The sequence below is a fragment of the Orycteropus afer genome, unplaced genomic scaffold, assembly GCF_000298275.1.
Source record: "Orycteropus afer afer isolate SDZICR_OR568_19922 unplaced genomic scaffold, OryAfe1.0 scaffold00011, whole genome shotgun sequence".
NCBI classification, from domain to species: Eukaryota; Metazoa; Chordata; class Mammalia; order Tubulidentata; family Orycteropodidae; genus Orycteropus; species Orycteropus afer.
The window spans coordinates 11,651,703-11,664,574 of record NW_006921598.1 but is presented as its reverse complement, the minus strand read 5'-3'; the positions used below and the strand labels follow the sequence as shown (position 1 = coordinate 11,664,574).

At 40.4% G+C, this 12,872-nt stretch overlaps 1 protein-coding gene across 1 annotated transcript; it reads right to left on the bottom strand.

Annotated features, from left to right (window-relative positions):
- Positions 1-273: 273 nt before the first annotated feature.
- Positions 274-1,041, bottom strand: GJB7 (gap junction protein beta 7). The gene has a single exon (XM_007951493.1). It carries the CDS (start codon positions 1,039-1,041, stop codon positions 274-276), a length of 768 nt encoding a protein of 255 aa, XP_007949684.1.
- Positions 1,042-12,872: the final 11,831 nt, after the last annotated feature.

The window sequence follows — 12,872 nt, the reverse complement described above, 5'->3', positions numbered from 1 at the left end:
AGAATGCTGTGGGTTTAATTTCTTCAGACTAATTTGCAGTTAACTTTTCAAACAAAAGTTACGTATCTACGTGATGGAAAGCCCTACAAGATGATGAAATCTCTTTGTCTAGTGTTCACAACTCAGAGCACACTGAAAAAATTTTTTTAATTTGCTCCCAAATAATGATATTAAAGCTGACATCCTTGGTTTCCTAGTCCAGTTTAAGTCTTGGAGGAATGCTGGTTTTCCTTGTTTACCCTGTTAAGTGTCACAAAGTAGCTTTGCTTCAAGTCACTGGGCTGTGCTTGTGGCCAAGCCTGAATTCTGCTTGTGGAGTAAGGGAGGGTCCCCTATCTCACCACATTCTACATTTGTGAGGTTGTGGCACTCACACATTGAGGAGGTGGGCTTTTTAGAGTATTGTTGGAGACAGCACTTAACAAAACACTTGAGAACTAGAAAGCTCAATTCAGTGAAATTTAACACAATACATAGGCATGAGGTAATGACCAAGAAGAGGATGAAGATGGTTTTCTCAGTGGGTTTGGAGATGAAGCAGTCCACAGTGTTGGGGCAAGGCTTCAAATCACATTTTACAAGGTAAGGAACACTAAAGCCATCATACAGCTTATAAAATAAAACCAGGAAGCCTATTTCAAAAACAGTTTTAACAATGAGACTAATAAGGTAAGTGTACCACAGACCCCCATCCATTGCTCCTGGGCTGACATAGAGTTTCTTTTTGTGCTTTTTCTCTCTGCCCTCGCGGTAGGCTACATGTAGAACCACGAGAAGTGAAGGTGTGGAGACCATGATCAGCTGCAAGGCCCAAAGTCTGACCTGGGAGATGGGGAAGAAGTAGTCAAAACACATATTTTCACAACCAGGCTGTCTAATGTTGCACTCAAACTCTTTCTGCTCATCTTTCCACACATGCTCTGCTGCCACCATGTAGACCAGCAAACGGAAGATGAAGATGACAGCCAGCCAAATCCGCCCAATCCCAGTTGAGTATTTATTTACTCCACTTAGGAGATCTCTGAGGAACATCCAACTCATGACTTAGGCTCAAGAAAGGCAAGACTCTGCAAAAGAAAACAATTTTATCATGATTCATTTCTATTCCACTGATTATTGCTGCAGCTTTTCTTGACAGTACTTAGTCATGGAAAATAAACTCAGCATTTTTTCTGCATTATTATGACTCTTTAAGATGTTGAAGGTTATTTAAGAATACTCATAAGATATGCTTGTTTTCATTTGAGGAGATAACACAACAGGTCCATAAACACAATTGACCCTATGCCCATTTTCATTTGGAATTTGGGTGGTCATCCCCCATACACACACACCCTACCCCAAGAGTTTGTTCTTGGAAAACTCTTTCTGGTTTATTGCTTCCCTCTAAAGATGGATGAGTTTTGTTACTGGTCTGGGAAGAACTAGATACAAACTCCAAGGTGACGCTGGTACCTTCAGATGTCCTTCATATGCCAGCTTTTGGAAGTTACAGCCTCTACTTACTTTTTCTAATTTATTAATGCCCCTCCCCAACCCTTCAGGATTATTCCCTGCCCTACCTTCTCTTAAGGTATCTTATCTCACACCTGCAGCTGACCTTACTACAATTTGATAGTAAAAAGTGAGAGTCTCCAATGTGAACTTCCTCAAATGTTTGCTTCCTCACTCTTTCAGACTTACTTACATCCACGTCCACCTTACCCCTCTTATCCAATTTGGAGGGAAAAAGTCTGTTTCTTCTTTCCTCAAACTAATCATCCCAACCCGACATCCCATTTTCAGTGTATCTGTTTCCCCTGTTCTACATTTTCTAACTTCAGCCTTCACTGTCCCCTTCCTCTCAACATGTAAATAGACTTATGTGTTGTTCATTTTTAGTGGGGGGACATCTTCATAGCTTCTCCTTCTGATAACCACTCTGTCTTCCTTTATCCCTCATTCCTATTCTCTCAACTATTATTTATTCCTCAACTCCTTCAGTCTAGTTTTTCTGCTCACCATTGCACTGAACTCTTCTTGCTAAAGTCAGCACTACCACTCAGTTGCCAAATCTCAGAAGGTAAATTGAGATCCAATGTAATTTTTGTGTGACATGTGATGCCATCACCTGTGCTTGTGTTCTTGAACCTCTTTCAGTCTTGGCTTCATACTACTCTACCTTCTCTTCCTATTGTTCTTCTCCGCTGATTGTACCTTCTCACTTTTCTTTGTCCTTTGCTCTTTTCACTACATGTTCTTCCTGGAAAATCTCATTCATTCTCATGGATTCAATCACTGCCTTCAGGTTCCTGATTCCCTAACCTTTGGCTTCTCCCCAGAACTCCATATCTAACCACCTCTAGGTTATCATCTAATGTCCTACAGGCTTCTCAAACTTGATATATTTATTGATGAATTTAATTTCATTATCTTGTTGAATGGCATCACCAAAACCCAGGCACTCAAGCCAGAAATGTCATATTCATCTTGGGCCCTTTCTTAAATTTCACCAAGTTCTTCTAATTCCTCCTAAATAGCCCTCAAATTCATCTCCAAGTCACTACCGAAATCTTTCTCACCAAAATAGCCCTAGTTTGTATTCCCAGTCTCATCATTTCCTCCTTTTGCCTCCCAGTACATCCTCAGTGCTATTTAGTCTCCTCGCTCCTCTCTCCATCTCTTGTGCTCTTTTCACCATAACAGCTAATGGGGAGCTGGGGAGCCTTCTTTTTCATTTCAGTGACGTTGTGTTCCTGGCACTGCTTACTTCTATCTTTTCTTTTAATTAAACTCCATTGGATGGGCCCTGATTTTTATATGTTAGGCCCATCATATGTTTGGCACTTTTTTTCACTGCTCTTGTGTTGGTCTCTCATAACCATCCTGCAAGGGTAATTTTTGTTGTTGTTGTTTGTTTTTTAATGATGGTGGTGGGTTTTTTTTTTTTTTTTTTTTTTTTTTTTAAACGAGAAAACAGATTCTGAGAAATAAAACCACTTTCTCAAAATCACAAAGTAAGACACAGAACAAGATTCAAATCCATTACTCTAAAATAGGGTTTCTTGACACTGATACTATTGATATTCTGGGGCAGAAAATTGTTTTTTGGGGGAGTGGGGCTGGAGGGCTATCCTGCACATTGTAGAATGTTTAGCAACATCCCTGGATTTCCTTAGTATATGCCCTTAGTCCCTCACCTTTACCCCATTGTGACAACCAAAAATGTCTCCAAACACTGCCAGATGTCCTTTGAGTGGGGGTAGCCAAACCTCCCCTCGTTGAGAACCATTGCTCTAAACTTTCTACTATAATCAGAAGATGTGGGCTAAAACTCCAGATCTGCCACTAATTTATCTCATGATTTGTCACATGAATACCTTGTTATATTGCTTGTCCTGTTTCCTATCACAAATACTAATTACATCTCAAGGGACTTGACTACCACCAAGGAGAAGAGAAGGAGCAGAGCATATCCTTTGGATCTGGGATGACTGTGCTGGGCATCTCCTCAACCCAGGAGACAGGCAGAGCTATTACAGCAAAGAGACAATGAAAAGTAGCAATAGAGAAACGATGGCAGCAGAGGCAACAGAACCAGGGGACTGATGGAAAGCCATGTGTTGGACTTCCTGGCCCACGAAGCAAGGAAGCTGAACACCTTTGGTGAGCAGGCTTACTGGCAGAGTCAGGTGTCTCTGGGCACCTGTTGTTGTTGTTGTTATGGGCCGTTGAGTCGGACCCGACTCATAGCGACCCCTCCTTGGGTTTCCGAGGCAGTATCACTACGGAAGTAGATTGCCCCATCTTCCTTCCGAGGAGTGGCTGGTGGGTTTGAACCGCCAGCCTTCTGGTTAGCAGTCAAGTGCCTTAGCCACTATGCTACCAGAGCTCCCCTCTGGGCACCTAGTAGAGCTAACTTTGCTGACCACTAAGGTAGAGCTAGGAGCTCTGGTAGCATAGTGCCTAGGCACTTGACTGCTAACCAGAAGGCTGGCAGTTCAAACCCACCAACCACTCCTGGGAAGGAAGGTTGGGCAATCCTACTTCCATAGTGATACTGCCTCGGAAACCCAAGGAGGGGTCGCTAGGAGTCGGGGCCGACTCGACGGCAAATAACAACAACAACAACAAGGTACAGCTGGGTGCTTTCGGGCCTGGCTTACTGGAGGAGTGGGATGCCTCTGAACATGTGTCAGTAGAGCTGAAAGAGCTTTGTAACACTTGCCTGAGCAGGGCATAGGAGAGCCTTGCCTGCGGCATGGCAGAGAAAAGGCTGTCCTGATCCAAAAACTGTGTCCTGAGTCATTTCTGATCCTGAATTATAACCTGTTACTTCCTTAATAAACTCCATAATTGTGAGAGAGAAAAATTACATCTTGCCTTCTCCATAGACTCAGCCAAAAGAGTATCATGGAACTGAAAGTGTGTGAAGGGAATTAGGGGATTAAGAAAATGAAGACATTGTTATAACAGCACACCTGTTGGACTATACCACATTATTTCTCAGAGGGAACAATATGCATCAAGCCCACACACTAGAGCCCTGAAAAGATGTATGAAGGTTAAGGGTTGTTTTCAGAGAAAACAAAGATACGTGTACACAATGCTCTATTCAGCAGACATTAAATACTTCAATGTCCTTGGTTTTCAGAACACAAACAAAACTATATTAAATAAAAAGGATCCTCAAATCCACCTGAAAGGTTAATGTCTCTATGAATTATTAAACAAATCCTCAAAGATTAAAAAGGAGGTGAGGGAAAGGTATTATGTTTCCCTATGACATGTGTCACTAGGCATTTGCCCATATTACCTCAAGGATATTTATGTAATATTACAAAACATCTGAAAGAACTCTGTTGAGCATTTTAAAGAAGGCAGGAAAGTAAAGTAAATCCAAAATGTTTTGCTGAAAAAAAAAAAAAATAAGAAAGCAACAGCTCTTTGAATAGAATCAGAGGCCTGATGCCATCAAATGTGTCCATCTTATCTTCAAACTCTTTCCTGAGGGAAAGGCCACGGTTTTTCTCAGATGGAATGCTAGCGTTAATCAACTTTTAACAGAAGTGGTTTAGCATCATGGGTAAGAGGCTGGAAATAAGAGCTGATCTCCTAAATTCAAGTCCAAGCTCATCTGTGATGATTACAGTACCTAGGGCTTTCATCAGTTAATATGTGTAAAGCTCTCAAAACAGGGCCTGGTACATAATAGGTGCTCAATGAATATTATTATTATTATTATGCCACTCAAAGTCTTTTCTTAGTGTCAAAGTGAAATCTTTCCAATTGCAAGAGAAATACATTTTTTCTCTAGTCCTGTTCCTTGAAGGTGGATGATAGTTAGTCAGAAATCTCTACATAGTCGCCCTTTAAACATTTGAACACAAATCAGCTCAATTTTTATCTCTTAATCTGATAACTCCAGATTATCTCCTTATTTTTCCTAAGGGTCTTTGATTTCCCCAGTCTCTTTAATCTCCAAAGATTTCTCCCAATTTTTAAGAGTTTTCTCTTACTAATTGTAACATATCAATTCTCCTACATCCTTCTTCTTTCTTTTAAGAAGTAGCAGTTAGCTTCAATAGGAATTTAGTTTAGAAAATTCAACTAATCAAACATCTTCAGAAAATAAATACCCAATATTCCCAATATCAGGAATAATTTTGGGAACTTGCATATGTTTCCTAAACATTTGATCCAAATTAAAAGTGCAGGTGTAGGGGGTGGAGGTGGGAAGAGATCTCCTTAAAATATAAGAAAACAATTGTTTTTAGGTGCTGACTTTTAGCAATCCTAGCCACTCCTCGGAAGGAAGATGGGGCAATTTACTTTCGTAGTGATACTGCCTTGGAAACCCAAGGAGGGGTCGCTATGAGTCAGGTCCTACTTGACAGCACATAACAACAACAACAACAAAGTAGGACAGAGTAGAACTGGCCGTCAAATTTCCTAGGGTGTAATCTTGACAGGAGCAGATCACCAACTTTTTCTCCCTTGGAGCTGCTGGTGGATTCAAACAGCAGAATTTTCAGTTAGCAGTCACTTAATCATTGTGCCACCAGGGTTCCTTAAAGAAACAACAATGAAATCCATTGCTGTTGAGTCAATTCCAACTCATAGAGACCCTAAAGGACAGAGTACTGCTGCCCCAAAGGGTTTCCAAGGCTATAATCTTTACTGAAGCAGACTGCCACAACTTTCTACTGCCAAGTGGCTGGTGAGTTTGAAACACCAACCTTTTAGTTAGCAGCCAAGCATTCAACCACTGTGCCACATGGGCTCCTATGGAAACAATGTTGTTGTTGCTGTTATTTGCCATAGAGTCGGCCCTGACTCCTAGCGACCCCTCCTTGGGTTTCCGAGGCAGTTATCACTACGGAAGTAGGATTGCCCAATGTTCCTTCCGAGGAGTGGCTGGTGGGTTTGAACCGCCAGCCTCCTAGTTAGCAGTCAAGTGCCTTAGGCACTATGCTACCAGAGCTCCTATGGAAACAATAGGAGCCCATATAACCTAACATTTAAGAAGAACAGTAGGGAGTAGAAAAGGGGTAAAAAGGAAGAACAACAAAATGTTAATAATGCTGAACAATTCATAAAGTTCTTATGAATGATTTTATTTTTTTATGATTTTCTGTACTATAATTTTCCCAGTTAGAATGTACAAAATTGAATCTGAAAAAATAAACATTATATAAAAAAAAGAAACACTAAGAAATCAGAGGGCCTTTGCTTTTTCATAGTTGTGTATCTTTTATGTAAGAAGATAGTTTATAGAGTAAATACTTTCAACCAAGTCTATCAATATACACCTGGAAGGTTACATGTAGGAAAATCATATGATGAATCTTTTAAAATCTTCCCTGCAGATACACATCAATAACTCTCCAGATTATATATCTGCAGTCCAGACCTCTTCTCTCTAAGCTCCAGCTGCCTCCTTGTCATCTCCACTAGGAGATCTTTCCACAAACTTAAAATGCCTAAAAGTGAGCTCTTGCTATTATTCACTCAACCCCTTCCACTCCTCAGAAAGCACTGCTCCCCCTCCAGTGTCCTCTATTCTGTTCATTGCACCACCATCCACCCAAGTGTTGAAACCAGAAATATGGAAGTTGTTCTTTACCCTTCTCTCTGTCCCAAACCTTACACTCAATTTATATCCAAATTCAAAATTTCTACCTTTGAAATATATCCCCAAATGTTTCATTCTTTTCATCTGCACTGCCACCACCCAAAAGTAAGCCACCCTCCTCTCCTGCCTGGGACACCATAATAGCTTTGTAACTGTCTTCCCTTTTAAAATTCTTTGGCCTCCTCCAATGCATTCTCCATTTGGTAACCAGATTAACATTCAAAATGGAAATTGTATCATTTCACTTCTCTGTTTCAGACCCTGCTAGGACTTCCCATTGCATTTAGGATGGGGGAAAAAAAAAAGGCCCAATACTTAGATGGACTACAAAGGCCTGTGTAACAGTACCCCTGCCTATCTCTCCAACCCTATCTTGCACATCTCTAAGGTACAATGAATTCCAGGCATGCTCCCAAGCAAGCTAGCCTCCAGGCAAGAAGGCAGGCAAGGTGGTTTTACCAAGTGTCCTCTCTGTCCTCTGAACAGGCACAAATATTGTCCAAGAAATTGTTTTAAACTTTCTGTTTCAGTGGCACTGGGTTTCCAATTGCCTTTGGTACCACCAGCGAAAGGCCCTGGAAAAGCCATCAGCCTCCACGCTCAGCTGCTTTTACCTCTTTGTTGTTGTTGTTATGTGCTGTTGAGTCAGACCTGACTCATAGAGACCCTTCCTTGGGTTTCCGAGGCGGTATCACTACGAAAGTAGATTGCCCAACCTTCCTTCCGAAGAATGGCTAGTGGGTTAATAAAAATATCCGTCCTTGGAGAGCACTTGATCATCTCCACAGCATCTCATCTAACCCTCACCTCCATCCTCTGTAGCAGACAGGATGTGTGGTCTGACCTCCATTTACTGATGAAGAAATTGAAACTCAGAGAGGTAGGATATTGCCCCCAACAAGTCAGCAGAAAAGCAGGAAGCAGAATCCTTGTATGGTGAATGGCGCTGACCTCCAGCTCCCATGGTCCATCATAGCTCACTGTCCCACCTTGCACACAAGTCATTTAACCCTGAAGGAAAGTTTTCTCTTTGGGCCTCCTTCCCCTACTCTAGCAATTTGCACCTGCTGACACTTGCAAACCACTTTAACCTCTGTTTGAAAACAAGGCATTTTCATTTTTAGAGATGATCTGCTTGGAAATTTCTTAAAAGCAGTGTTTCTCTACCCGGGGTCTGTGGTCCCCTGAGGGTTTATGGACATATTCTTAAAGATCGATGAGAAGTCTATCTGTGTGTTATTTCTATGTTCTTATGACTAACACATAACTAAGGGCTAGCACAGAAATTTGGCTCATTACCAGGATTTTGCAAACTACACAACCTTCAGGCCAAATCCAGCCCACTGCCTGTTTTGTAAATCAGGTCTTTTGGGGACATAGTCATGCCCACCATTTACTATTGTCTATCCTCCTTTCACTCTACAACAGCAGAATTGAGTAGTTGTGACTAAGACAGTAGATCTTCCAAACTTAAAATATTTACTATCTGGTTGCCAGCACCTGGTATTTACTTTGTGTTTAAAATCATATTGAAGCCAAGTTGCAGAACTCCAATTATCTGGACCTGTGAGAAATAACACATGATGGGTTCTGCTCAAGAAAAAAAGCCATGGTGGGTGTGCAGCCTGCTAGAAGTTTGAGTGAAGACGAGTTTGAGTGGAATAAGCCATTACCTGGCCCAAGGCAGTACCAGCAGGTCCAACTCCAAAGACTGGGCTTCTGCAGTCAATATCTTATTCCCTTCCCACTGCCACTGAGTTGATTCCAACTCATAGAGATCCCCATTGGGTTTCCAAGGCTGTAAATCTTTACCAAAGCAGACTGCCTTTTCTTTCTCCCATGGAGCGGCTGGTAAGCTCAAACCACATACTGTTTGGTTAGCAGCCCAATACCTTAACCACATTGCCACCAGAGCTCCTTATCTTATTCCCTTGTTGTTGTTGTTGTTGTTATGTGCCGTCGAGTCGAGTCGGCCCCGACTCATAGCGACCCCTCCTTGGGTTTTCAAGGCAGTATCACTACGGAAGTAGGATTGCCCAACCTTCCTTCCGAGGAGTGGCTGGTGGGTTTGAACCGCCAGCCGTCTGGTTAGCAGGCAAGCGTCTTAGCCGCTATGCTGCCAGTGAGTAGCAATTTAGTTTCAGCAAAACAATATCTTTTGTCCACTCATCCTTAATTTATTTTATTGGTTTGGTGGTGTATAGTTTTTTCCTTTGCAAATATAGCTGCATAAGAGCTATAAGACTAAGGATTTTTAATCTAGTTTTAGGGGTTTTTAACATATAAATAACAATATCATTAAAAAAAAAAAAGTCAACGCTGGGGATCCATAAGGAACACCAAATAGAGCAGCACCAGCAACAGCCCACATGTGAACACATACACACTGGCACGGTATTTTAATTTCCTGAATTCATTAAGGCATTGTAATCTTTAGTGGACGCCTATTAGAAATGGTGCTAAGGTGTTCTCAGTCCACACAGAAAGGGTTGCTGAAAGGTCCTAGCACTTCCTTTGCATCCCCATTGTCCCACTCATCACGTTAGCTGGGACCAAGCGTTCTGATTTGGCCACAGCATAAAAAGCCCTCAAGTCAATCACATTCCCAGCAGGCAATTTTACTCAGTGGCAGCATATCCAGAAAGGACATCTGTGGCATAAAACTGAATAGTTGTATTTCACAGTTTGCAATAACTGGGATGACTTACCTCCCTGAAACTTTCTGTAAAGATCATTTCTCTGAGGTAATCACTACCCATTTACAAGAAAGGTGGTTTTTCCATGAAATAAAATCCTATTATAAGAGAAATAAGATTAATTTACCTTGACACAGATGTGGAGATTAAGAAGAAATCCAGTCAGCTGCTCATTCCATTAAAAAAAAAATTATGAATTGATTATATTATTTCCCTGAAAGGGAGCTAGTGCTTTAAGCCCAGGAAAATGGAGTCTAGTGGTTTCCAAGGTAGTGTAAGCCAAACAGGTGTAACCTGATCATTTGTTTTGGCTCATAACATAGATGAGAATTCTTGGTTCTCACTGTTTACAATATATGTTTAAAAAGAACTGAAGCTGGAAAAGAGAATTCAAAGCTACTCACATACAAGCAGTTCATGGAATATTCCTTTGTATAAAGCCTTGTCATCATGCACACAAAGAAGCTAGAACAATGAGAGAGAATGTTTCATATCTACAAAAGGGTTTCCAAGGTTATTTATCAAAAGCTAAGAAAAAAAAAAAAAAAAAGGCAAAGAACAATTTATGTCAATCTATGGAGGGGTCGCTATGAGTTGGAAACGACTTCACGGTAGTGAGTGGTATTTTGATCATTGTTGAATTTATTTTAACTTCACTTTCACGTATCCTATTTTTAGGTGCTCTGGTGGCATAGTTCCTAATTCATTTGACTGTTAACCAGAAGGCTGGCAGTTCAAAAGCACCAGCCGCTCCTGGGTAGGAAGGTTGGGCAATCTACTTCCGTAGTGATACCGCCTTGGAAACCCAAGGAGGGGTCACTATGAGTCGAATTCGACTCCACTGCAGTGAATTTGGTTTTTTTATTGTTAGAAATTCAGAAAGGAAAATGGCATATTTTCTGTGTTAATATTTTTTTTTAAATATTTTACTGTTTTAGGTGAAAGTTTACACAGCAAATTAGGTTTCCATTTTATCCAAATTGTTTCACAACATTAGTTACAATTTTTAAAATGTGTGAACATTTTCATTATTTTCACTGTTTGTTCTATTCCCACTGGTCTAGCTTCTCTTCCCCTCCTTGCCTTCTCTTTTTTGTTTTTAGGTAAGTATCCCATATAGTTGATTGCTTAAGGGAGCACATTCCTCATGGGTGATATTATTTATTTTATAGGATAGTCTGTTATTTGTCAGAAACATGACCTCCAGGAATGGGTGCAGTGCTAAGTTCAAACAGTATCTTAGGGTGTTAGTCTCAGGGATTCCTCTAGGCTAAATTGGTCCAGTAGGTCTGGCATTTTTAAGAATTTGAGTTTTGTTCTATATTTTTCTCCTTTTTACCCAGGACCTTTCATCATGACCCTGGTCAGAATAGTTGGTAGTGGTAGTTGGGTACCATCTAGTTCTTCTGATTTCAGGTTAGAAGAGGCCGTGGTTTGTGTAGGCTGTTAATCTTGTGGTCTAGTGTTTTCTTTGAATCTTTAGTTTCCTTTATTCTCTTTTGCTCCAGATGAGAGCAATAGTTGTATATTAGATGGCCACTTGCAACCTTTAAAGACCCCAGAAGCTAGTCACCAAACTAGGGTGTAGAACACTAATTTTATGAACTATATTATGCCAATTGATCAAATTATCCTATGAGACTATGGTCCCAAGCCTTTTGACCAGTAAACCAATCCTGCAAGTTGTTTGGCTATGTCTAGGAAGTCTTGATAATTGTGCCCCCTATACACTTCATTATATATATACAGATATATATATGCCTCACACACATACATATGTTTACATATGCCTACAGATACACCTATACATGCATATGCATGCACTCACGTATGCCTTCTTATACACATATATGCCTATACTTCGACCTATGTAACCACACACATATTTTTGGTTGTTACTAATGTTGCAAAATTGTATGTTATAGCATTTACTGAAGTTGTTTCGTTTTTTTTGTTTCTGTTTTTGTTTTTTTGTATACCTCTTATTGTCTTCATTGAATTTGGTCAAGTTGTGCAGACTTCACCTGTATTTGGTACTGCCTTCCCCATTACCAAAAGTAACAAATGTCTATCTAGAAAGGGATTCCCTCTCCCTTTTCTTCTCATCCATGGTAACCATCAAAGAACATTTCTTTCTGTGTGTATATCTGACTTCTTATAATAGTGAAACCATATAATATTTATCCCTTTGTGATTGACTTATTTGACTCATAATAATATTCTCCAGCTTAATCCATGTTATGTTTTGTGCACTCTATGTTAGCATTTTAATCAATGTAATACATGCTATCATGAAAAAAATAATCTAACAGTATATGTAGTAGAGTGAAAAGTAAGAATCACTTTCCCAGACCCAGACACAGACAATAACTGTTAACAGCCATTTTCCATGTATGTAATAAACAGGTGAGGAAGAAAGAGGGAAAGAAAGGGAGGAAGAAAGAAAAGAAGGGAGCGAGGAAGAAAGAGTGAGACTTTTATCTTTTCATGGAATCATTTCTAGGCATGAATTTGAGTGAAATAGAAAATACATAGAAATGAAACAAATTACTTCTCTCTTAGATTGAGAATGGTTTAGAAAAAGAATTTTACAGGTGGATATGATATTAGATGTTAGTTAAGCTTATGTGTAAACTTGGCAGGGCCATGATTCTAAGTAGTTTCACACTTGTGATGTAGTCATCCCCATAATAAGATCTAACATCATGTAATCACCTCCATGATGATATCCGGTATGAGCAACAAATCAGTTGAAAGGGAGTTTCTCTCAGTGTGTGGCCTGCTTCCAATATATATGGAAAAGCTCTGGCAAAGCTCTGTTGCTTTTTGCTTATTCTTGATTCTGCATCTAGCATATCATCATCTCTGTTTCCTGCACTTGAATCAGTGTCCTGCTGTGTTGCCTGCTGATCTTGGGATTGTTGCCTTTGCACCCTGTGAGTCAACAGCTTGCCATCTTATCTTCCAATCTTGGATTTATCAGCCTCTGAAGCCAGTTGTCTGCTGTATTTATTGTCTGCCGATTGTCAGCCCCTGCAGCTACGTGAGTCAAGAGAAGCCTC

Coding starts and splice junctions, on each gene's coding strand:
- GJB7 (XM_007951493.1), bottom strand. CDS start 1,041: ATGAGTTGGATGTTCCTCAGAGATCTCCTAAGTGGAGTAAATAAATAC.